Raw genomic sequence first — 26369 nt, 5'->3', positions numbered from 1 at the left:
AGTTAAGATTTTTATCTCAAGTAGGCCACAACCGGAGATGAATATTGGGAACGGCCCTTAGACTTTAGGTCAAAAAGTGACAGTGAAACTTTTATGAAATACTAAGCAATCCCACCACTTAGTAAGAAGTTAGCGCTTTATAAGAAATGGTACGAAACTCACTGCCACTCTTTTAAATTAATATTTGCTTCAGCATATGCCAAAATATTTATACTATCTATGCACAGACATGTTTTCAAACATTTAAATTTATTTACACATGAAGTTTAACAAAAAGTGAATAGTATGTAAATTATAAAAAAAAACTCAAGAGTTACGTGTACCAATCAAAGAAAACCAGTTATCAATCCACACACACTGTAAATGGAAACATTTAGCAACATGTAAAATAAGCAGTAATGTATAAGCATTACTATGTTTCGGACCAAAGGGCTAGCTAGTGAAATTACTGGGCAAATGAGATTTATCATCTTGTGTCTCAAGGTGACGAGCACAATTGTAGTGCCGCTCAGAATTTTTGGGTTTTACAAGAATCCTGAGCGGCACTGCATTGTAATGGACAGGGCTTATCAATTACCATCAACTGAACGTCCTGCATATCTCGTCCCTTATTTTCATAAAAAAATTGTAAAATAATATTTAAGAAATACATATATAATATACATCAAAACAAGGCCCATAACTAAAGCAATAATTGGTGCTTTGAGTTATGCACAAAAACTTTAATGGTAAAACTTAGATGAGAGATGGACTGGGAGAATCACAAGATGGCGCGTTCCGTATGGAAACAGGAATAGAGGCAGACCTATGACAAGATGGGAGGATAAATTAAAGAGAATAGCCGGACCTTTCTGGATACAAAAAGCTCAGGATAGAGACATTTGGAGTTGTTTGGAGAATGCCTCCACCCACTCAGGGGTTCCTGTAGAATAATCAAAAGTTACTAATTAACTAAACTAAACAAATAAGAATACTAGCACTTAGTAAATAAAACAAATCAGATACTAACTTTTATAATGAACATAGCCGAATAACAAATACTGTTTAAAAATTGAGTCAATGGGCTGGGTTGGACCAGGCACCACAAGCAACGCCCGTTCACGAGCGTTACGTATGAACCAGCCATCGTTTTCTTGCTAATCAATTACTAACCTTTATAATTAAGCTGAATGGATAACAAATACTGTTTAAAAATTGATTAAAATCTGCAGGGATTATAAATTTTTTATACAACTTGCTGTCAATGGACTGGGCTGGACCAGGCACCTTTTTATGAAAATAAGGGACGAGACAAGCAGATGTTTATTGATTCGCCGTGCCCATTACAATGCAGTGCCGCCCAGGATTCTTGAAAAACCCTAAAATTCTGAGCGGCACTACAATTGCGCTTGTCACCTTGCGACGATATTAAGCTCCCGCTGGGGAATCGTTTTCTCGCTATATTTTTAGCAAGGGAACAAAAGATCCGCCCGCGTCATCATCGAAATTATCGTTGGAATATAATTGACAGAGCTCAATAATTATATCTGGTATTTAAATAGTAGTTACGTTAACATAGTTATCACTTGACACTCTGTTCTACTTATTTGGGGTCATAACGTAATACTTACCTTTCAAAAGCTCCTGTGACCGGTTTGCTTGTAATGTTCCGGTTGTGAGCAAAAGTAGTTGGATTCGATTATTACGATACGCAAGTCACTTCATCTCTTTACAACTTGTTCGGTGATTGGCTTTAGTGAATTGCGATGACTAATTTAATTGAACATTGGGGAAACTTGAATTATTATTACTTCAATCGTTTTCTGTTTGTATGTATGTATGTGTGGGGTAAGACTGACTGATAGAATGTATTCCGAATGCAGTAATACGAGCCTGTGGTTTGAAAGAGGATGTTGTGACAAGGACTGAAAAAGGAATGCTGAAATGGTTTGGACACGTGGAGCGAATGAGTGAAGAAATAATGACGAATCAAATATATAAGGCAAGTGTGTGTGGGGAAGTCGGTCGCGGGAGACCTCGTAGAACATTCGTCGACCAAATTGGGGACGTTTTGAGAAAAGGAGAGGTCCGAAGCACCCGCAACCGGCGAGTAGGTATGAAAAGAGTAATGAATGTAGAGGAAGCGCGTGAGGTTTGTACAGATAGAAGCAAATGGCATCCTATTGTCTCCACCTACCCCGACGGGAACAAGACGTGAGTGTGTATGTATATGTATGTATGTTTTATGTTTGTTTATTATCTGTATGTATGTTCTTAAAATCCACTGGCTTTCTTAGAATTATTAGATAAAATTTAAAAAAACACTGTTTTTTAAAGTGAAAACTTCTTTGGCATCCTTGTGATTTGAAAGTTGATGAAACGAAAAAGCGAGACAGTAAAAAGAGACAGACAGATAAATTCATAGGATTTAACGTGGACGAAAATGAGATTCTTCTATATAATGCTTCCTATACAGTGTTTTGGTACCAGTCGATCACAGTTGAAAAAGAGATTGTCTTATGCATGTAGTGACACAGACACCAGGAGAACATAAATATGGTAGCAGTGATAGTAATGTCTTTCATAGCGGTTGAAATCATGTGTGGTCCTAGCAACATGTACCAGGACTTCATATGCAGTTTAGAGGTTCATGCGCAAAGCAGGTTTCACTTCTGACTTGTGTGCTTTATACGCAAGCAATTTTTTTTTGTTAGGATATCTTAATTGTGATTTAGTTTTTGTCTTGCCCTTAACGCTGTCGCCACAACTGCTGAGACTCTTTCTCATTTTCTCAACAGACAGCTTTGCGAATCAGTGATACAGACCTTCATTCACAGCTCCTCGACTTCGTATAGTGACCACAAATTGTACTACTGCGTCCTGCTTAAACTCCTCATATGATTACTTGAACTCTTAAATCTAGATTTTATTAGGTACCCTCGTTTTAGTTAACTTATTTAGATTGTAAATATAAAGTATAATCTTCTGTATATAATCTTAATATAAAACCACTCTACGAAAACAAGCAAAATAGCTGCAGAACAGTTAGGTCTACTTTTGAACGAGTTGACCAAACTGGCGGAACGATTTGAAAAACAGATGCTTATCCAACGAACTACCTACTACCCAAATTATAACAAGAAGTATTAAGAAAATTTATTGAAGTTGGCGTTACTTTGCGGAAATCCATAATTATTCAAACTCGGAAACATAAATAATTTTAATATTTTACATACATGTGATGTTGTGTTGTTTATGTTGTTTTATGTTTACATTGTTGAATGAACAAATAAATCCCTTCACCATTGTTACGTATCTCTTCCGGGGGTAATACGTCACAACAGCCGACCAATCACAGCGCGTCATGGAACGAGGGTATAAAAAAGAGGTTTCCGGCTCATTTCATTCAGTCTGGTGAACTTCGAATCGTTTAAAGACTAATATTGGCGGACTTAACACTAAAGAAAACTTAAAATATTTGGATAATAAGTATTAAGTTAACTGAAGCCCATTATGTCAGTTTGCGTTGCCGCTGGGAATATTTAACACAAACCTATTACTTACCTACGTATCTTTCAATACTCTGTGGTATCTATTATACCTACTTACATCACTTAGTAAAATCAATAACATTCTGTCTGTACATAATTAATTTTTTAATACTAGTTGTTCTGACTGTACTTATGTAACCGAGGACTTACTAATACAATATATTCGTTGACCGTGGCAACAGATTCAGTTATTAGAATTTTTGGGCCGTTTGTTTATGCACGCTGACCTCAGAAACGGATAAACCTATTCAAATGCGGTTTTCACTGATGTATTGGGACAAGCTGATGAAATAATGGAAATAGCCGGGAACGACTGGCAAATAACGGGTAAAGACAGAGACGCGTGGAAAAAGTTGGAGGAGGCCTTCACCCGAGGAGGGGTTCATATCCAAATAAATACATAACCCATAGTACACGTACACGTACTAACGTCTAAATATTAAGAAAAATATAAACTAACACTAAATAACAACATCTGAAATGTACATATATTAAGGATATGAAATAAAAAAGGCTTTATTATATTATTATTGGGACAAGCTTCATATGCGTTATATATTTTTTTAATTACAGTCGGCTTAAAAACAAACACTTGTTAAATTACCGCGGACATAGTAGCTGACGCACACTTGATAAAAAATAATTTTAAGTACATATTCTATTCCTGTTTATTGGATGTATCAATTATTGTATCCTATGCTAAGAGACGTGCCAGAGAAACCATGCATGTACATTTGAATTTAAAACATCCATAACTCGGAAACAATAGTAGATTGTTAACCGAGGGTCGAAAGAATCAATTCCCGGAGTATTTAGACCGAGTAGGAATTGATTTTTTTACCCGTTTTACTCTACTTTTCATTTCAAATATGAGGAAAATAAAACTATTTGTTTATCCAAACTATTCATAGATAATATGTAATAATATTAGTAGTACCTATTTAAAATTAATTGTCAAATTAGGACAATTTATGTCGACTTTTTGAATTTTAAATATGGAACTCACCGCGTAATTGTTGCGGCTTATTCCGCTCAAAGAATTTTGTGCTAAGTTCACACTGGCTGTTTAGAAAGTTACATGGCCGCATCATTGGCACCTGGTTTAAAGTTATCACCGCAACTAGTGTTGTAGCACTCTTGCAACACCAGAGGAATTACAGGAGCGTTGAAGGCCTTTAATGAAGGTGTACGCGATTTTTTTGAAGGTACCCATGTCGTATCGTCCCGGAACATTGCACAAGGAAGCTCATTCCACAGCTTTGTAGTACGTGGAAGAATGTTCCTTGAAAACCGCACTGTGGAGGACCGCCACACAACCAGATGGTGGAGATAATATCCTAACTTGTGGCGTGTAGTGCGAAGGTGGAATTCGGCGGAAGGGATCAGGTGAAACAGCTCTTCGGAACACTCCCCGTGATAAATGCGGTAGAAGACACACAATGAAGCGACGGTTCAACGCAACGCCAAGTGAACCAGCCCTTCACAGACCACTGGGTCCCTAATAGTTCGAGCTGTTCTGTCTGAGTGTTTTTACTAACATTGAATAAATAAACTTTGGACGTAAGTACAAAGTGAATGACGTAACACATATTGCGCCTTTAATAACACTTAATTTTCTGGTCGATTGGAAGTACGTAATAATTAATAAGTATTGCATATAAACTGGAAAACTATCTAACATGTTACTTCACATTACTTTTACACCATATAATAAATACAACACTCGTTGTGTCGCGCGGTGTCACTACGGTATACTATATCTACAGAATATGAGAAGAAAATTCATTTTTTCTTTAAATTTTTATTTTGTATAGACAGTGCAAAAAGGAAATTGTGGCATATTTTTCTAGAATCTAGACTACTAAAGGACAATGTTTATGTAGTGCAGTATTTATATAAGTGCACGTGTACTTATAAAAAAAATTATTTTTCGAAATCGAGACAACCCGATTTTTACAAAAAAAAAATTATAACAAAGTTTCTTAGAAATAGTAAAACGTTACGCTATTTCTCTCCCTTAGCATCAGGGAGAGAGAGGGAAAGCATTACGTCTACTCACACACATTTATTTTCATAACTTGTAAATGAAGAAGAGATAGTATGAGACAGTAGACTTATGCCGAGCCCTTTTAGAAAATGTAGCTCTATGGTAACCAAGAGTAGGTACCTAAACAGTACGGCGATTTTTTGTTGTGAAATAATTTTTAATTACGCTGCAGCCACATTGTTGCGATAAGGCGAATTCGTCATAAATTGTAATTTTTTTGCAACTTACTTTGAATAACATTTTAAATTAAATATTTGCCGAATTACATCCTTCGTAAGAAACGAAGGTATCTTATTTTGCTTTTTAAGATATTATTAACATAATAATTCTTCTACACCCCACGTTTTTTTGTAATGAAATATATTTTTTTACACTATTTTCAATTTAAATTTATTAAAATTTATTTTCTATTTTTTTAGTTGCAGTTTATATAAAGAGTGCTTTTTAGTTTTTTTAAACTATTATTTCATGTTACACTTTATATGACAATATAACGACATATCCGTATTTTAAAATCATTTTATAATCATTATTTAAGCTTGCTATGTTTTAGTTATTTAAAATTATAATCGAGGCCATTACAATCAGAGTGACCTAACTACATATTATTGTAAAATATATATGAAATGCTCCGGTGTTGTTGTTGGAGTTTATCCTTTAAGAATCAATTTTCATATAAGGCGCCCGGTATGAGAAAAATATGGAGAGTACAACCTACTCATCAAATGGGATAGTAACGTTTTTGTTGCGCATCATTTCTCGCGCACCTATCACTTTCCAGTTGTGTGTGTGTGTGTGTGTGTGTATAAATATATATACTTGTGTAGTTGTGTGTAGCCAGCATACACATTATACTGCGTGATAGCTTAAGCATGTATTATACTATACCTATTAGGGTGTGCCGAAATGTAACTTCCTTGATGGACCTTTTAAAATTGGAATTTTGAGTTCCGCTTTCAAGAGTTGTGTTTGGGCAGTTCCTGTCATATTTTGAGCGTTAAGGATTTATTTGATTTTTTAATTAATACGCACGTCTGTTTGTAACCGACTCCATTGGACTTGATTTTGTTTAGTACCTATTCAACGACAATCGTTCTTGAGGAGTAAATTCCAGTCGTGCGTCGGAGCTGACACACACACTTTTTTTGTTTTGTTGTTGGTTCGGCTCTGGTGTTCCAACTTATATAAATTATAATAATTTAACTTTAATATGTAATTATAATCATTTTGAATTGTTTAATAATATTAATAATTGGAAATTATTATTGTTAACAATGTGAATTAAAATCCAAATATTATATTTAAAATATCATTTACCGAGCGTCAAAAATCCCTTTCGAAAATTTATGACCTGAGAAGAAGCTTCTCCTTTTTTTTATAAAACAAAATTATATAATAAAGTTTATTAAATAAAAATCCTGAGGACCGTCGATTAATTCCCAAACTGTGGTTTCATCGAAGAAGTCCTCGTAGTTAGGCCCCTCTGGTTGTCATGAAATTCTTTTTTCCCAATTTCTAATTTTTTATTTAGGTCTTTTGATATAACATTTTTCACGTTAATTTTCAATATATTACAAATGCCGAAAATAGAGAATGACAAACTGGTCGACTGAATAAAATATCAGAATTTCGTTTAAAAACTAATTAATAAAAACTAGTTTAGAATAAAAACAATGATCTGAAAAGTTAATTATAAAACAAGCGCATTCCGTAACGAATAACGTCGTAACTCAAGCATTTCGATTTAGAGTTCAGTGACCTTTTCAAATTTGTTTCTCAACTCGAAGAGATTTTAAGAAATCTGGGTTTGAAGATTATTATAAAACATAGTATCAACTGCTGTAGGCCCCCCACAGGGCAGCGCAGGATTTTGAGATCTTTGGGGGAGGCCTTTGTCCAGCAGTGGACTTCTTCCGGCTGTTGATGATCAACAGCTGCCATCAAACATCCACAGTATTTGTTATACAAGCCTCTCACCCAGACTTCGTACTCTGTGACAACGTGTAGACTTTCGTGATGATTAGTTAGGTAGTGAAGGCGTGAAAGCAAGAAAAGCGTATGATAACCATGTTTTAAACAAATAGAATTAGAAATCATGGTTGTTATTGTACATGCATACTTAAAATTTCAGCTGTATTGCTGGTTATTAGATAGAGCAAATAGGGTTCATGTTAGTCACCTTTCGGGTTCGGAATTTTCGACACTATACGTAGTAGCAATCCTAGTAGTGAGCTTTTTAAGAAAATAAGGGACGAGACAAGCAGGACGTTCAGCTGATGGTTCCTATATGACTGAACAGTTATCACAATAGATCACATTGGTTGCAATTAGGGTTGCAAACCGTACTCTTAAATAGAGTATTGTACTCTATATCATGTATTCGTTCTCTTCAATCTATAACACTAATAGAGTATGCTAAAAGACACTTTTTTATACAATTCTCTCAAAGACCATGAAAAATTATTATGTGCTGCAAAAATTACAAAAAAAATAACTTTTTAAAACTATAAAAACTATGATACTTAAAATTTCGGCTGTATTACTGGTTATAAGTTAGAGCAAATAGCGTTTATGTTAGTCACCTTTCGGGTTCGGAATTTTCGACACTATACGTAGAAGCAATCCTTGTAGTGAGCTTTTTAAGAAAATAAGGGACGAGACAAGCAGGACGTTCAGCTGATGGTTCCTACTTGATACGTCTTAGCCATTACAATGCAGTGGCGCTCATGATTCTAGAAAAAACCAAAAATTCTGAGCGGCACTACAATTGCGCTCGTCACCTTGAGACATAAGATGTCTCATTTGCCCAGTAATTTCACTAGCTACGGAGAGAGACTATGCTAAAATACCCTGTTTAACATAATTCTTATAAAGACCACGAAAAATTTTTATGTGCTTCAAAAAGTAAAAAAAAAAAACTTTTTAAAACTAAAAAAATAAATGATACTCTTTTTGGAAGTCCGTACTTCTTCTTTTAAAAAAAGTTGTATTTAATAATTATTTCTTCTAATAAACGTTAGCAACCCTAGTTGCAGGCAGGGCTGCCCAGACCGTACTTAAGCCGCTTTAAGAACAAAAACAATACTGTATACTATAAAGATATTTTATAGGTAGATATACAGTGTGTGTGAAGGTAACTTATTTATACAATTTGAAGTTCATTACTTCCTACTTGTACTTCCGTGCAACATTAAGTAATTAATCTTCTAGATAACTGAATGTAAATTGTAAGTGAATGTATTCCATTGCGTTTCGCCATCAATGATATATTTGCGTAAGTACTGCATTAATATAAAGCGAAGGTAGATACGGGTTCGAATTGTAAATAAATGTAATATTTTATTGTCACTGTCCACTTATATGCATATTACAGTGTTTAGCATGTGTTTAACTAAAACGTTGTCTCAGCCATGCCCGCGTCGAACGTATATCTAACGCTATAGATAAATACGTTCGAGTGATTTTGCCTAAAGTATTGGGAAAACCTCGCCTTAAGCGCAACATAAACTGAAGTGTAGTGGTACAATTAAAATAACAGAAGCAATTTTTGTCAGCTGTCATCTATCTGTTATTATATAAATCGAGGTCTTCCATATAAATATGATCTATCTGTTAGACACACCTTTAAAGACAAGTTTCGACTCGTGGTAAAATATAAGCAATGTCTAAAGATTGTTGAACGCTTAGCAACAGAAAGACACAGATTTGTAATAACTTTTTTAAAACAAGTGTTCAAAACATGTTTAACTTTTTTGCATTGTATAAAACTGTTTTTCATTAAATTGATATACATATTTCTTACCTTGTAAGCTAGGGGCCGACGCCGGCGCCGAGGGTGGTGGAAGCTGAGGCGTTGATGGTGGTCTTCTTCTCCTCGGCGCGTGAAGACCTGGAGCTGAAGCAGCTCTTGTTGCTGTTCTGAAGCCTGGCGCTCTGTAGCGAGCTGACTTGACGGGCCCCGCTGGTGCAGTGCTATTGCCAGTTATTGATGGCAGCCGTGGCAAAGAGCCAGCCCTTTGCTCTTCTTCAGACTGGACAAAAAATAAATAATTAGAAACTGGCAACTAGTTAAATTTCGAATGCTAAAATGTATAGAATAATACAATTGACAATAATAAATAATACATACTAGCGCGAGCGAGAGAGCAGTATTGGTAATACCGCTCATACATTTATAACCGTCAAGGTAATAAATAATTAGTATATAGTTTGCAATAATTTGATGACCAACGGTGCTGTTTAATATCAATATAAGTTCATGATATTTTTTTTATGAGAATAAGTATTTAGAAATATGTAAAAATTAATACTTTCTTGCGTTTATTATAAGCACTTTGGATTATTTATTTATATCATAGTATGAAATACGTACCTATAGTCAATATTGAATTCTCAGAAAATGGCCGTTTTTTATTATTCGGTTTCTTTGGCTTGATATTTAACACAGAGGAAAGTACTTGATGTTAACTTAACTTGATGCCACTGTTTCTGGAAACAATGGGCCTTGACATACGGACAGACGTGCAACAAAGCTATAACATATACATATATATATTTCTTCCAAACCGACATGAAACTAAGAAGGAGTCTATCAAAGTGAAGCAGAGTATGATAGTTAAGCTATTATACGACCACGGACCAAATAAAATGAAAAGTTCTTGAAACTTTTAAAGTTGGCCGTAAGTTACTCACTGACATCCATACATCTCGCATTTGCATTATTTTATATGCAATATACCAAATAAGTTCTAATTCAAATATTTTTATTCAAAATAGGATGTGACATCACTTATTGAAAGTCAAAAACTACCACCCATTCTTTCCACTCATTTCATTCTAAAATGAATGCCTCAGGCCTAAGAAGAACGGGCGCAAAAAACACAGCGGGTTTTTTTTTCATCGAAAAATTATGTTTATAATATTGTACAATTAAACTTATTATTTAATAGCCTGAGGGCGGTCGCTCCATTCTCAATCTGTGGCATCATTAAGAAAGTCATTTATGTTATAGTAATCTTTACCACACAAACGTTTTTTAACATTTTTTTTGAATAACGTAATACTTTTGTTTTGAACATTTTATGGGATCTTGTTGTAAAAGCATATACATCGCCCTACAAAAGACTAACTCTACTTAGCCGAGTAGTAGGCATTATAAGAAAAGAACTGAACCTAGAAATCTAAATAAGAAAGGACTAGTGATAGGTGTAGCAGCGTTAAGCATGTCGTCTCACAGATAACTTATTGATTTGTAGATGAAGCCACAACCTGAGAGTTGAACAAAGCAAACAAGATTTTATAATACTCGAGGCGTTGGCTCAGTTGGTTAGAGCACCGGCACGGAACGCCGGAGCTCGTGGGTTCGAGTCCCGCATCGTTCATAAAATTTTGTTTTTCAAATTTTATTTGTGTAACTTATTGATGATAATGGTGCCATCGGCTGGAAGAAAGGGTGTAGTATTGATCAGAATCGCAGAGCCTACGTAAAAAAGGTGTCTTTCAACCTGCGGAAACTCCAACACAACACTACTGTTTTCTAAATATAATAATAATATTGACACACTTTTACACAAATTATATTGCCCCAAGCTAGGCATAGCCTGTACTATGGATACAAGACAACGATATTTTTAATACAATATACTTACAAACATACATAAATACGTATAAACATCCATGACTCGGAAACAAACATCCATATTCGTCATATAAATCATTGCACCTACCGAAATTGGAACCCGGGACCTCTAGCTTAGTAGTCAGAGTCACTAAGCATTCGGCTATATAAGCCATACAACACAAGTTCCACAATATCCGGAGCGTTGCAACCCTATGTACCCATTAAATGTACTAAGTGCACTTATAAAGCTGCACCTTTAACATTTCAATTAACTTTAACTCGCGACTTTGTCCGCGTGCAATAGTATACTTGCTTTGCAAATAATACACATAGAAACTGTTATCGTTAATACATTTTTATAAGCTACAAACTATAGAACTTTCATCCCCACACAGGTGTTAGTTTTAAAAAGGCTTGTACAAATATTTATTTATTTTTTATGAAGTGCCTAAATACAAAGTTTCATGGTGTTATCTTCGATACGAACTTCCATACAAACTTCCACCTCTATTTCAAAAAGAGCCCCGCCAAGTCTTTTATTCGCGATAAAAGTTAGCCTATGTCCTTTCCCAAGCTCTTGTCTATATCTGTATTAAATTTCATCAAAACCGGTTCAGTGATTTAGGCGTGAAAGCGTAACAAACAAACTTACATTCACATTTTTAATATTAAGTAGCAATAAATATAGCTGTGTGCTGAACATAGTTACTTTAATGTTTAAATTGACACCTCCTTCAGGACGTAGAAAGTATTCGACAATATTATCATGGTAAGAGTAACCCTGACCTAAGGATCCCGGCTTCGTATCCCGGAAAGTGCCGATAAATGTACGGTGAAAATGAATGTTTGTTTCCAAGTCATAGATGTTCATTTATACATAATATGCATGTGTGTGTGTATCAGAAATGAGGAGATCCGTAGGAGAATCAAAGTTACCGACATAGTCCAAATGATTGCGAAACTGAAGTGGCCAGAGTGCAGGGCACATAGTTCGACGGACAGATGGCCGTTTGGGCAGTAAGGTCCTCGAATGGCGACCACGTACCGGAAGACGCAGTGTTGGTAGGCCCCCCACAAGATGGACCGATTATCTGTACAAGATCGCCGGAATAAGTTGGATGAGGTCAGCCCAGGACCGATCGTCGTGGAAATCTATGTGGGGGGGGGGGGGGGCTTGGCTTTGTCCAGCAGTGGACGTCTTCCGGCTGATAATGATGATGATGTGCGTGTGTCCAAAATTTCATTAAATCAATCATTATATTCTGGCATCCATGGTACAGTATAGCCAAGTTTGGGGCTAGATATAGATAATCTGTGTATTTATTTTTTAAGGTTTATTTAAGTACTTTGTTTGAAAAATAAGTTTAAACCTTAAAAATGTTAGCAGCCTTAAAAAGCGGCAATGATTACTAGGTAGATATGATGACATAATATTAATGAAGCCATTCTTTCAACCTGATTGCACACTAATTATATGTTTAAGTAATAATTATTATAATCATTTGCGAAGCTAATCATTTAATTTAACGCTACTTCTGTACTTTCACCATTTCTACAATTACCACATCCATTGCATTCCTTCTTGTCTTGCTTCAATGGCAGCTAAAATGGAGTTTAGTAGTTGGGCGATCACCGCGTAAAAAGTACTGCAAAATCTTGATATTTTTTAATATGTAATTTCTTTCTACTTCTAAGGCCTTGTCTACATAGATACATACAAATTTCGACGAATAAAAGTCAGATAAAGGTCTCCAGTCTTTCTCACTATCCTATCCTATCCTATCCACGAGACGAGCAGGACTTTCAGCTGATGGTAATGGATTCGCACTGCCCATGCAGTGCCGTTTAGGATTCTTGAAAAACGCAAAAATTCGGAGCGGCACTACAACTGCGGTAGACATAAGTTATCAAGAATCATTTGCCCAGTAATTTCACTAGCTACAGCGCCCTTCCGACCTAAACACAGTAATGTTTACACATTACTGCTTTGCGGCAGAAATAGGCGCCGTTTTGGTACCCATAATCTAGCCGGCATCCGTTGCCAAAAGCGCCTCCCACTGGTACTCCCTCCTACTAGACATTGTCTTAGGGCTATATTAGACGTTTCATTTTTGTTTTCATTTTCGGTCCTTCATCAATGAAGCATCGAAAATGTCAAAGTATGTCATTTTATCTTACATCCCGTTCGTTTTAAAGAATGCTGGGAGAGTTTCTAGCGTCGCTTCTTCTCTCTCAGAGCGCCATTTGTTTCCGAAGCGGTAGTAGTATCTAGTATATTAGAAATGGCATCAAATAGAATACTAAAGGAATCAATTTTGAGAAAATAAATGCCTTTTATGCCTTTTCATCAGTCATCGTTCATCGGAAATGATGCGTGAAAACTGCGCCACTCATTTGTTTCAATGTAGTGAAGTGTAAAGAAACACCAACACGCACGACTGGTTTCTGCGACATTGGGAGAAAAATAGGTTCACATTATATTCACTTTAATATTTGTGTCTAACTACAAAGAGTCGTTCAGTGGTCATCACTCACCGCCGCATCTTTGATGAACTGTCTAATATCGCCTTTAGTCTTTTGTTTCATGACATCGTGAGATAAATAGGTTTACATTATATTCACTTTAATATTTGTGTCTAACTACAAAGAGTCGTTCAGTGGTCATCACTCACCGCCGCATCTTTGATGAACTGTCTAATATCGCCTTTAGTCTTTTGTTTCATGACATCGTGAGATAAATAGGTTTACATTATATCCACTTTAATATTTGTGTCTAACTACAAAGAGTCGTTCAGTGGTCATCACTCACCGCCGCATCTTTGATGAACTGTCTAATATCGCCTTTAGTCTTTTGTTTCATGACATCGTGAGATAAATAGGTTTACATTATATTCACTTTAATATTTGTGTCTAACTACAAAGAGTCGTTCAGTGGTCATCACTCACCGCCGCATCTTTGATGAACTGTCTAATATCGCCTTTAGTCTTTTGTTTCATGACATCGTGAGATAAATAGGTTTACATTATATTCACTTTAATATTTGTGTCTAACTACAAAGAGTCGTTCAGTGGTCATCACTCACCGCCGCATCTTTGATGAACTGTCTAATATCGCCTTTAGTCTTTTGTTTCATGACATCGTGAGATAAATAGGTTTACATTACATTCACTTTAATATTTGCGTCTAAATACAAAGAGTCGTTCACTGGTCATCACTTACCTCCGCATCTTTGATGAACCGTCTAATATCGCCTTTAGACTTTTGTTTCATGACATCGTGAGAAAAATAGGTTTACATTACATTCACTTTAATAATTGCGTATTAATATAAAGAGTCGTTCACTTGCTGGGTGCTTTTTAAAATATTATTAAAATAATAATTCTTCTACACCCCACGCTTTTTTATAAATATATATTTTTTTACACTATTTTCAATTTCAATTTATTTTCTATGTTTTAGTTGAATTTTATATAAAGAGTGTTTTTTAGTTTTTTTTAACTATTTTTTTTTGATTTAGTACATATAAATAATGCCGCAAAATAACAACCTCAAGAACGTTTTCACTCATTTTGGTAACTCAGAAAAAGTGATAGTCGAGAGTAAGAGTGTAATGCTACATAGAGTGTATCATGGTAAGCCAACACTTCCCTTAAAGCCTGGCCTAGTATCGGAATACTGGGTCTCGAAATCTGGAGCGAATGCCAATTCCGTGGTCATTTGGAGGGCAAAGCCAAATTGGCTTCGAAGAAGCTGGGCTTCATAAATAGAGTACGGCAATACCTCAAACCGGTTCACATTCTAGCGCTGACAAATTGCAGGTCCGGCCATATATGGAGTATTGCTCTCATCTCTGGTCTGGCGCATCCAAGTATCAACTCGATCCATTTGACAATTGACTCGAATTGCCATAGACCGAGTGCTCTGTGAACAGCTGGATCACTTTGCGTTGCGTAGAGACGTCGCTTCATTGTGTGTTTTTTACCGCATTTATCTAGTTGATCTATATGAGTCTCAAGAGATCAACAGTCTACTATTCTATTGTGACCTACTAGACTAGTGATTTGCAACCCTGACCTGTCATCTAAGGGTTCGGTTTTACATCCCGGTAGGTGCGAAAAAGTATATGATGAATATTAATATTTATTTCTGATTGATAGATTTATATGTTTTGTCCTTTATAATTTGTCAGAATGTTTGGACATTATTATTTATGAGCAGATGACCCACATGGTGGTTAGCAACTGCCAATAATAATATGTTCTGTATCATATGACAAAACAACCCGAGGTGTAACATTATGTGACCCGAATCACCACTGCAGCCTGAGACTTAAAAATGAAATAGCTCATGTGTAATTATTATGTGACCACCATAAAAAAATAGGTTAGCATTTGTTTTTAACCATTGTTATAAAGGAAGTAGAAAAAAAGGTAAATATGTGCATGACAAGGTTATTCACATCATTAACTTTACCTCTTTATTACACATAATAATATCCACAACAGATTATCAACAATTATACATATACATTTAATACTCCACCGTTTACAAAAAAAATTGAAGGAAAGGTAAGAAACTCATAGCAACTCTTTTAAAAAATTACATACTAGAATTAAAAGCTGAAAATTACTATGTAAAATTACTGTTTTTGACATATTATTGAAATAGAATAACAATTAATTATTTACATTATAACTTTTAATATAAATAAAGTGGAAGCATTGATCTACACAAATTAATAAATAGCTTTAAGTTATCACACAACGGAGACAAATCTAAGTTTAAGGCGAAGGGTAAGCAGAAAGCACGCAAACAAGGTGTATTTAGACAAGTTTTGTCATGAAAATATAGAATTTGGAGATATGAACACTACTTTATCCTATTACATATACCCTTAAGTCTTATTTCTAGGTTGCTAGTGCTTGCTGCTTGTTATAGTTACCAATCCAGAGCTATTTTGAAGTACCACTTTTCTTTGCAGTTAAAACAAGTTTTTTCTCGGCATGACACATTTGTTTAGTGCTACTCTGAAGAAAGCTATTCTAGCGTGTACTTTTTTTATGTGGTACATTTATTTGTAAGCATATAACTGTTTGCGTGTATTTAAATGTAACGTTTTCCACACAATTATTTTTAAAATATTGGCTTTGTTACATAGATGGCGGGCCGACAGCCTTGAACTAATATCACTCAAGGTCGCTGGCAATTAGTGTCGCCTTAAGTCTGTTTTGTCACACTAACTATAACATTAAGGCATGTCATACCATACTTTTCGTTATGTAGCTAATCTAAAATATCAATTTATAAAGAACAATTCAATGAATCAACTAACTGCCTTAACAACACACTACTTACTTATATGAATGTAACAGAAACACATTCACCAATAATTATAATAATAATATTGACACACTTTGACATAAATTATCTTGCCCCCAAACTAAGCATCAGGCCTGCACTATGGGCACAAGACAAAAATATATTTAATACAATATACTTACTTAAACATACATAAGTACATATAAACATGAATGACTCGGAAACAAACATCTATATTCATCATATAAATGTTTGCACCTACTGGGATTCGAATAGGGGACCTCTAGTGCAGTAGGCAACATGACTAACCGCTGGGCTATATAGGTTGTCGGTAATTATTAAATTTCTTCTTTAGTTTTGAATAAATTTTTTGTTGTTAAACTATTTAACAGAATCATTATACCTACAGGCTGTCCCACATTATGCCACACGGAGGAGAAGTATCTTAAATATTGCAGATGTAACTTTTTACCAAAAGAAGACTTTACTTTAATTAAAAAAACAATTTAAATTGCATTCATAGATTTCTAATAATTGCCTAGTGAATATTTAGAATACTATGTCTATGTTCTGTTTGTAACTCATGGACACTTTCATACCAGTGAGAGTGGATGTGGTAAAAGTAGAGGATGTACAGCATATCAGTAGTTACAGCTGAAGAACCAGGCACTGACCACAAAAAAAGGTTTGAGCCATTTGAAAAAAGTTGCATACTCAAAAAACATTTTCTTGGTGCCACACAAACTCGCTCAATGAAACCTTATGAACTATGTAGGTACTTAATTTGCTACAACTTTTGAGACATAATGTTACTGAATGTTAGTCGTCAGGCTTCACAGATGGTGGCAAAAGGGTTCACTTGCAACAAGGTGATGTGTATGTGTATGTTTGTGAGTGTGTGTGTGTGATTAGTGTGATTGGAAGGGCATAAAAGGTATTTATTTTCTCAAAATTGATGTCATTTCTAATATACTACATACTATTACGGCATTCTTTTTTTTCGCTCTTTTGAAAGAAGTATACAATATTGTACTGTCATTGCTATTACTATAAAATAATCATAATCTAGTCCCAAGCTGTCCGATCACGTAGATATTCAGCTGTGGTACTCTACAGTACTACAGAATTAGTAGTAGGATAACGACAGAGCCATTTTTTAATAAAACATTTAAATTTATTTATAGATAATGCCTGAAAAGTGTCTGGGACTTTATTATAAAAGTGTATACATTTACCCTTAAAGCTATTATGTATCTTATGAAGCCTACTAGAATTATTTACAAGCAATCCCTTATTTCTAGTGTTATAATAATGAAAATCACTATTAAGAGGCAAAAAGGTGACAGTAAGGTGAGATTTGCCATTGGCATTGTACAGTATGAGCTTTTACCGATGAGAATAGAGCAAGACATTGAGAGAAAATGTCAAGGCTGGCATTGATCAATAGAAAGGGTGTGGTTTTTAGCCTTTAACCAAAAAGTTTTGCTGGGAGGTATTAATATATCCACCATACAGACATGTCCTTTAACCTTCAGATTACCACAGAAAGTTTTCGTGTAAGTTGGTGTAAGTTTACTTAGATGCAGAACCTTAGAGGTCTTGTATAAAAATATTGTTTAACTTTTAATAGGTACGTCTTTTTTTTATGGAAAAATGGTCACCTGGAGTTAAGTGATCACCGCCGCCCACATTCTCTTGCAACACCAGAGGAATCACAGGAGTGTTGCAAGCCATTAAGGAAGGTGTACGCGATTTTTTGAAGGTAACCATGTCGTATCGTCCCGGAAACAGCGCACAGTGGAGGACCGCCACACATCCAGATGGTGGGGATAATATCCTAACTTGTGGCGCGTCGTGCGATGGTTGAATTCGATATAAACGTGTGAAATATTGCGACAGTAAAGGCAAACGTTATTAACCGCAATAGATAGACAGCTAAAATCTTAGATAATTTATATATCTAGATAGTCTCTTGCTGTTAAACAACCGAAAAAAACAGGACAGGTATATTAGTTTAGTGTGCGTGACAAGCTACGTCTTACACTCGCAATTTGTATGACACTTAGTGTAAGTGTTTTTCAACGTTTTCACAGCTGTCATAGTCTATCTAGACGTATAAATTATCTAAGACTGAAATATAGACATGGCCGGTTACCGATATAACAACAATATTTAATACTTACTAAAAACCAAATTTTACAAAAGTAGAATGTAAGTAAATGGTACGATGAGTTATGATGTACGATGGTATAGAACTTCATCTGCGAGTCCGACTCGACTTATTTAATTATAATGTTTGCTTGTTTATATGTGTACAAGCTGATGCCCGCGACTTTTTAATAATAATAAGCAAGTTTGGAATTGAAGATTATCTCATGTCCTATTCCAGTTCCGGTTCCCGTTCTCGCTCCCGTTCCCAATTATATGAATCTTATTTCGATGAAGATTACTATGGCAAACTAAACGTACCATTGGAATAGTTATAGTTCATCGACGTGAGTTTTATTTTGTCACAAGTTCCGCGGGAACCATGGATTTTTCTGGGATAAAATGTAGCCCTTTCCCAAGCTCTAGTCTACCGCTGTACTAAATTTCATCAAAATCGGTTCGGAGTAAAAGCGTTACAAGCAAACTTACATTCACATTTATACTATTAGTAGGGACGTGTAAAATTTTAATACATATTATTATCTCTTAAGTTTCGTAACATCTACGCCAACGATAATGCAAGATAATAAATATATTTTACAATAGAGATAACAGTAAGTGCTCAAGATTAGATTTACGTTTGTAATTGTGTCCATGTTTGTTTGTTTGTAATGCAATACCACGAACAACTGTTTACAGTGCCGTGTGTCAATATCCGTACTTTAGATTAAGGATTGGTCTCCGCTACGCTCCAACTAGATACCGCAGGAGTAGTCGCAAAGTGCGGCACCTAATACTACGCCCAAGTGGTCGTACTCGAGTCAGTCTCGAACAATGGGTGACGTTGACATGCCACATGTTCAGTTAAACTTTGCTAATAATTGAAACTAAAATGCCGTGTTGCGTAGTAAAACTTTGTAAAAATAATTAAGAAATAAGAAAGACACTGGGATCACATATTATCATCAGTAAGTATTTTGTATTTTATTAATTTTAATATATATTAAAACAAAGCGTATGTTACAAAATTCGACAGATGCCATTGAGTGTCTAGACGCCACGCACACAAGCATATAATAGTTGCCGTAATAAAAAGCTATAATATGTTCTTAGGTAGTGCGGTATCTAGTTGGAGCGCAGCGGAGACAAATCTCAGTCTAACATCAATACCTATAACCTACACACACACAAGCAACAGCCAGCAAAAACCGCGTTAATTCCGGCAAATGACACTTTAACCGGATTTTGATGACAATTTCGTGAGTTACATTTTGTTTTGCATGGGACCCTAACTTATTCATTTTCAGAAACGTAGGCTATATTTAAAACGTTCATTTTATGATGAGCTATTTGCCAGCAAAAGTTAGACATTTCAAAGAACGCAATCGGATATAATTCTCGTGTGCACGTTTAAAAAAATTCTAGTTTAATTTATCTATTTATTGAATTAGGCGTTATTTTTCAGTAATCCATAATTATCCATACGTTTTGACCCTTGTTGAGTGTAAGTTCTCAATCAATTAGATAAGTGTTTCGCCTCTACACCTTTCACCAGTGGGAGGCACCTTTGCACAGGATGCCGGCTAGATTATGGGTACCACAACGGCGCCTATTTCTGCCGTGAAGCAGTAATGTCTAAGCATTATTGTGTTTCGGTCTAAAGGGCGCCGTAGCTAGTGAAATTACTGGGCAAATGAGACTTAACATCTTATGTCTCGAGGTGACGAGCGCTATTGTATTGTCGCTCAAAATTTTTGTGTTTTTTAAGAATCCTGAGAGGCACTGCATTGTAATGGGCAGGGCGTGTCAAATATCATCAACTGAACGTCCTGCTCGTCTGGTCCCTTAATTGCATTAAAAAACGAGGCTAACTATAATAGATAAGAGATCAGGAGACTCAGAGTCTCGTCCCAGAATTTGGCGAGTCAACATACCCTGAGGATGCCTCGTGTAGAGGCGGAACGCTTGTCGAATTGATTGAAAACGAATCATAGCGGAATCTGCACTCAAAAAGGCTTACAATATTTGGATTTTTAAATAGACTTGCCGTAATAATAATAGTTATATAATAAATATTATATATCTTGCCGACTGGCGCCCAGGGGGGTTAAAACTTAGCAGACTTCACAGAGTTCCGTTTGCATGAACATCACGTGTGACTTCAAATAACAGTTTCAAATTGCAGCGGGTATCAACCCCATGGCCGCTTTTGCTATACGTCTAGTTAGAGTCTCTTGCTGCTAGACAACCGATAAAAACAGGCCAGGAATATTAGTTTAGTGTGCGTGACAAGCTACGTCTTTCACTCGCGATTTCTATGACACCTTACGTTAGTGTGCGTGATTTGCTCAAAATAGAGGTTAGTTCTAAATTTTATTTTCTTCGACGTTTTCACAGCTGTCATATTCTTATACTCTATAGGTGTAGCAGTGCTGTTGTTAACGGTTGCTCTATTTGTGTAAATATATTAAAATAAATAAGATTAAGTTGTAAATAGCACTAAGTACTTATATCAAATAATTTAAGTAATTATATTTGTGTTTGTCCCTTATAGTCCTAACAGCATGTATATTTGTTTCAGGTATAAGAAAATAAAGCTTGTTTGATCAATACCATTAAAATTAGTAAAAGAATACTCTAAGCTTGGTGGTCTACCTTAACATGACATTGGCAAACTTGTGGTATACCTTCCACAGGAGCCATAGTAGGAAGAATAGAATAGAATAGAACGGTTGCTCTATGTTGAAGGAGACATTCATGAAATTCCTTTATTTTAAGATTAATTATTTTATAGGCCAAAGAAGTCTATTAACAAAATCCCAGGAAATGTACAACTTGTGTTGCGAAATGAATACTTAATTAAAAAAGAGACTCATGGAGTGACTTACGCCCGTTATTTTCAGGTCTGATGCATATTTTTTCTGAATGTTTGGTAGATTCACACATAACTTTAAATTCTCATGTTGAATAAGTAAATTAATATTTGATTTAATTATTTATAACTGAAGATCAAATGCATAAAATTTTGTTGTTATTTAATATTACTTATTATAAACTTTTTTTATATTAGACTTAATGCTACAAATATTTAATATTTTAATACATATAATATTATTATGATATTGATGCACACAACGGCACTGTCTTTTCAACTCTTGCGAGTGATTGTCATCTGGTTCAATTTGAAGCTGAATTTTTATGGAGTCGATTTTGTATTTAAAGTACATATTTGTAAGTAATAATTATAGTAAATAATGAGGTTGAATATAAATATATACCTACCAATGCACATTTTAGATTTTTTTATCTATATTGAACAGCTTTGGCGAAGATTATCCATTACACAAAAACGTCAGAAATAAATTTTTGTAGTATTTACCTAACCTAGTGAAGAAAATATACAAACCATATACTGGGTTTTGATATTTTATTTATTTATTTACTTTACTGCGTCAGTGCTTTTTCATAGCCACGGCCATGTCACTGATTATTTTATTCTATTAAATGTAATTTGTGAGTGTTTTGTGATTAAATTAATGGTTTTGCTTTCTTTCATTCTTTCTTTCTTTTTACGAATCGAACGAACAACTACTGAATTGGGACTTGTTTAAAGAAACAAATATAAGATCTGCATTCCTTAAAACAGTTGATTACGGACTTGAAATTAGAGAGCTGGCAAGTAAGGGTTAATGACTTAATGCGAGCGTAAGGACCGTGGAGGTACAACTACTCTTGGTTCTGTGAACGTAGCAATTTCTATCACGGAGGATCTCTGTCCAGAGGTGCCCACTTCTTTCATCTTCAAGACTGAGACAAGCGTGATTGTATATAATTAATAGTTATATAATTAATAGTAGGAGTGTAATAGTTACCTCGGCATCAGGTGCTGAAGCGCGGCGGCGGCCCCGCCACAGCCTGTCCTCGCTGCCACTGATAGCTCCACAGCTCCTCGAGTGGGACTTCAGGGCTGCGAGCTCCGCGCCTGCAGGGGAGCGCCGTGCCTCGCACACACCACCACCTAACGTTCCTCTGGAGTCAGCCGCCAGTAAAGCCGACTCAAAACTACCACGCCACGAAAACCGTTCACTATCACTTGCAACACTTCCTCGACTGGCTGCAGCTTCCAGTATATCATGAGATCGGCTCCGGGCTAAGGCGCCCGGTTCGGACGCACTATCATCATCAGTACTAGGGGATGCACCAGCTGACACCTCATGCATTAACGCCACTAATCGCCCGCCAATATGACGCATCACCTTTCCGAACAGAGGCGGCGAACCTTCCCCAGCCCTGCCCAAAGTCGCAGCCAACCTCTGGTAAGCTCCAACCGCATCTCGCTCCAAAGAACCCGTATCATTACTCCCTTTATCAAACTCATCAATTATCTCTCGACAACTCTCCGATATCTGCTTCCTCAACGCGGACCTGTTCACAGAGCCTTCTAAATCAGATCCCGCGTAATCCGACGAGTCGTATGAATCACTCCACGTATCTTCACTCGATAAGTACTCCACTATTTCGCGGACCTCTTCGTCGCGAATACCCGGTACTGTTTTCATAAGTCTAGTCAATTCGCTTTCGAAATACAATAATTGTGGCGGTTTGGGCGGCTTTGTACACTCAGAGTTTGTCGATACAGGTGTGGAGGTTTTAACGTTTGTTGAATTAATCATTTGTTTAAAGAATTGTCTCATTTTCGTCATCATTAAGTTAGTTTCTTCATCTGAAGACCAATTATTAAAGCTATCTTTGCGGGTGAGAGGTGTCGGTGGAGGTTTCGTTAATGGCGGTTGCTCTATGCGTTCTTCAACATCCGGTCGAGTTTCTTCAATTATTTCTTCCAATTCCGGTTTTGATTCAAGAGATCGAGTAAACTCTGAGCTGGAGTCGCCATTCCGTAAAAGGTCATCGCAGCTCCCCACAAAACCGCTGTCCCTACTTGTTTGCTTTTTAGATTCAGATAATTCGGAACCAAGTGGTGGGAATTCCGGTCGAGGCGTTGATCTACCCTCCTCGCCCTCGGATACCGACCTCGTATCGTCTCGGGCTTCTTCTGGGAACTCGACTGACTGGCGCCTCTCGTCTGCGGGTGACCCTCGAGTCTTTTTGGTTTGTTTTTTACGCTTATTTTCAAAATCCAACCTCTCTAGGGATTCGTGACGGCCTTCAGTCTCGGTGCTGGAAGCGTCCGACGCTTCCTGATTTTCTTGAGAAGGCTCATCACTGGCTAAAAGGTTGTCCAAAGAGGACGAATGCGACCTTGGCGTACCCCGAGCACGCACCAGACGCTTTCTTCGCTGCTCGGGGCTTTGTTTACCTTCACTGTCACTACCTACACTCCCCGAACCGTCCGAATCCCGTCTCTCTTGTTTAAATCCCATAAAGCCCGACAAAAAATACTTTTCTAACCTAGAAGACACGAGTTCATCACTATCACCACTCCGCTTTGGTTGTTCATTATCAACAATCGACTCCGCACCTTCACTACACACACTGGACGCTTCCGAAACTTGATCATCGTCGGCGCGAACGTTTTTCCCATCGCCAAGGTCAAAGAAAAAGTACTTTTCCAAATCCGTGGCCGATACAGGCCGCGGTTTTTTTGTTGTGTGCTCGGTTTCGCTTTCTTCACAACTTTCTTCCACTATAGTATGCAGCGTGAAATCTAAGGTACGCCTACAATACGCCACGTCTTCCGCGCGAGTATGTAGGGTGGCTTCATCCCCCGAGTCAGAGTCAGATTGTGAGGTATTGTCGTCGTCATAGCCGACCTCTTCGACCCACGAGTCGTCGTCCGCGAGGCCCTCCTCGAGGCAACCAACCTCGGAGAGAGTGTCGGCATTGCTTAGAACAGTAACTCCGCCCGAAGGTTGCGGTGATTCGTTGTCGGATCGTTCGTTGGGGTCTGTTTGCTGAGCACGACCCTCCGTCCCCGGCTCGTGATCCAGGTTGGTATGGTGCACTGTGATGTCACGCATTAGCCGCGTCGTGTCTGACGTGACGACCGAGACACGGTCGTGCGTTATCATAACGCGGCTAGTAAAGCGCGCGGAAGTGTCCGCATCGGGCGGGCGCGAGCGGCAAACTGTTGTCACTACACCTGCGCCGGCGCTGCCGCCCTTCTCTCCCCGCCCCGTCTCAACGCAAACCGGCCGCGCACTGTGCGGTTTCTCCGCAGCGCACTCCTCCAATGATTCTTTCTTCAATAACTCAGTGAGCGTACGTTCGATTCCTTTGAACAAGTCAATATTATTGTCGTCAGATATTGAATACGCTGTGGTTGCACTTGTCAGCTGGGGTGGTGTAGATTCTTTTGTTTGTTGTAGGATTAAGTTTTGTACCTCAAAGTTTTCGGCATCAGTGAACAAATTAACCGCAACTTTTAAGTTCGAATTTATTGAGTTATCCAGCGAATCGCACTCTATAATGTCAGAGGAATTCTGACTCTGTAAACTACTGTTGTTCAAGGAATCATAGTTGTTATGATCCTTATCACTGCACGCTTCATTAAAACTGTTATACCGATCACTAGTTTCGCTTAAAAGCATACCTTGATCGCAATAACTATTTTCACATTCGTAGTTTTGCGAGTGCTGAAACGGGAACACGCTATATTCTTCTGTAAAATTAACTGATTGTAGAACCACCACATTGTTCCCTGATGCCACTTCATCATGATCATTATTATCACTGTAGTCCTCGTTTGAAGGTGCAGCCGCTACGGCTAGAATTTCTAAGTCGTCAGATTTCTTGTCATCAGAGTCTTCGCAATCAATACCACTACTATCAGCGTTATCGTCGAGTTCTGAGGAAGAGTCAGCCGGATTAACCACAAAAACTCGTGAAAACTGTCCCGCTCCTCCTCCGGAATCATCAGAATCCTCATCCGTCGTTTGAGGTTCTTCAGGAGCACCACTTCTGAGGTCATAGCTCCTGTGTGCAACTGCCTCCGAATCACTTGAATCAGCTGACTCGTTGGATGATGGGAATGCTTTCTCAGCGTCTAAATGGTCAGGCATGTCCGCCGAACCCGATAAAACCGACACAGAATCGTCTTCGGCAATCACCTTAATATCGTCTGACGAATCATGTTGGTCGGCGAGTTCGATATTGTTATCGCTCTTATCGTTATCGCGAGGCGCAGGTACTTGTTGCTCGGACTGAATTGCTTTATCGTTTTTTTCTACGGTCATCTCGAGTCTACTTTTTTGTGGTAATGCATTAGCTGTGGCAGCAGCAGTGACTGCAACGGCGGCAGCCGTAGTGAAACGAGCGAGGGCAGCGGCATCTAGTTGTGGGAAGCCTGGGTATGTGTTCCAATGCGGCGTTGGGGGTGTTTGTGGTGGGAACGCGAGTAGGGCTGGCCAAAGGGCGGCTGGAATTGGTACAGGGACTGGGACGGGTACAGCAACAAAGCGAGGTTCAGCACCACAAGAGCAGGCTCTCGGACACTCCAGTGGGGTGTGCTTTGGAGGAGGCTGTGGCGGTAGAGGTGGCGCTGTCGCTGCACCCGGTTCAAAGTAGTCCCAGTCACAATCGTCAGGAACGGGTGGCGCTGCTGAGGATGCAGTGGAGGCCGAATCCTCTGTGTCCTCGCGGCACGACGAGTCTGAGCTCAGGAATACGAGTCGGTAGTCCTCGGGACGCATGCGACCGGTCTCTGGTTCGCTTATTTCGCCCGGCTCACAGCTGACGCCCCAGTCT

At 37.5% G+C, this 26369-nt stretch overlaps 1 protein-coding gene across 3 annotated transcripts in view; it reads right to left on the bottom strand.

Annotated features, from left to right (window-relative positions):
* Window positions 1-26369, bottom strand: part of LOC126967134 (synaptotagmin-like protein 4) — a 160506-nt gene that overhangs the window by 51108 nt on the left and 83029 nt on the right. For all 3 annotated transcript variants that reach the window (XM_050811559.1, XM_050811560.1, XM_050811561.1), the window contains 2 exons: window positions 22538-26367; window positions 9380-9608 (listed from right to left, as the gene is read on the bottom strand). In XM_050811559.1, coding sequence (XP_050667516.1) covers window positions 9380-9608; window positions 22538-26367 — 4059 coding nt within the window. The remainder of the gene's footprint in view (window positions 1-9379; window positions 9609-22537; window positions 26368-26369) is intronic.

This window comes from Leptidea sinapis, chromosome 12 (genome assembly GCF_905404315.1).
Source record: "Leptidea sinapis chromosome 12, ilLepSina1.1, whole genome shotgun sequence".
Lineage (NCBI taxonomy): Eukaryota > Metazoa > Arthropoda > Insecta > Lepidoptera > Pieridae > Leptidea > Leptidea sinapis.
Note: the sequence above shows the minus strand (reverse complement) of the source record. Positions and strands in the feature narration are given on the sequence as shown.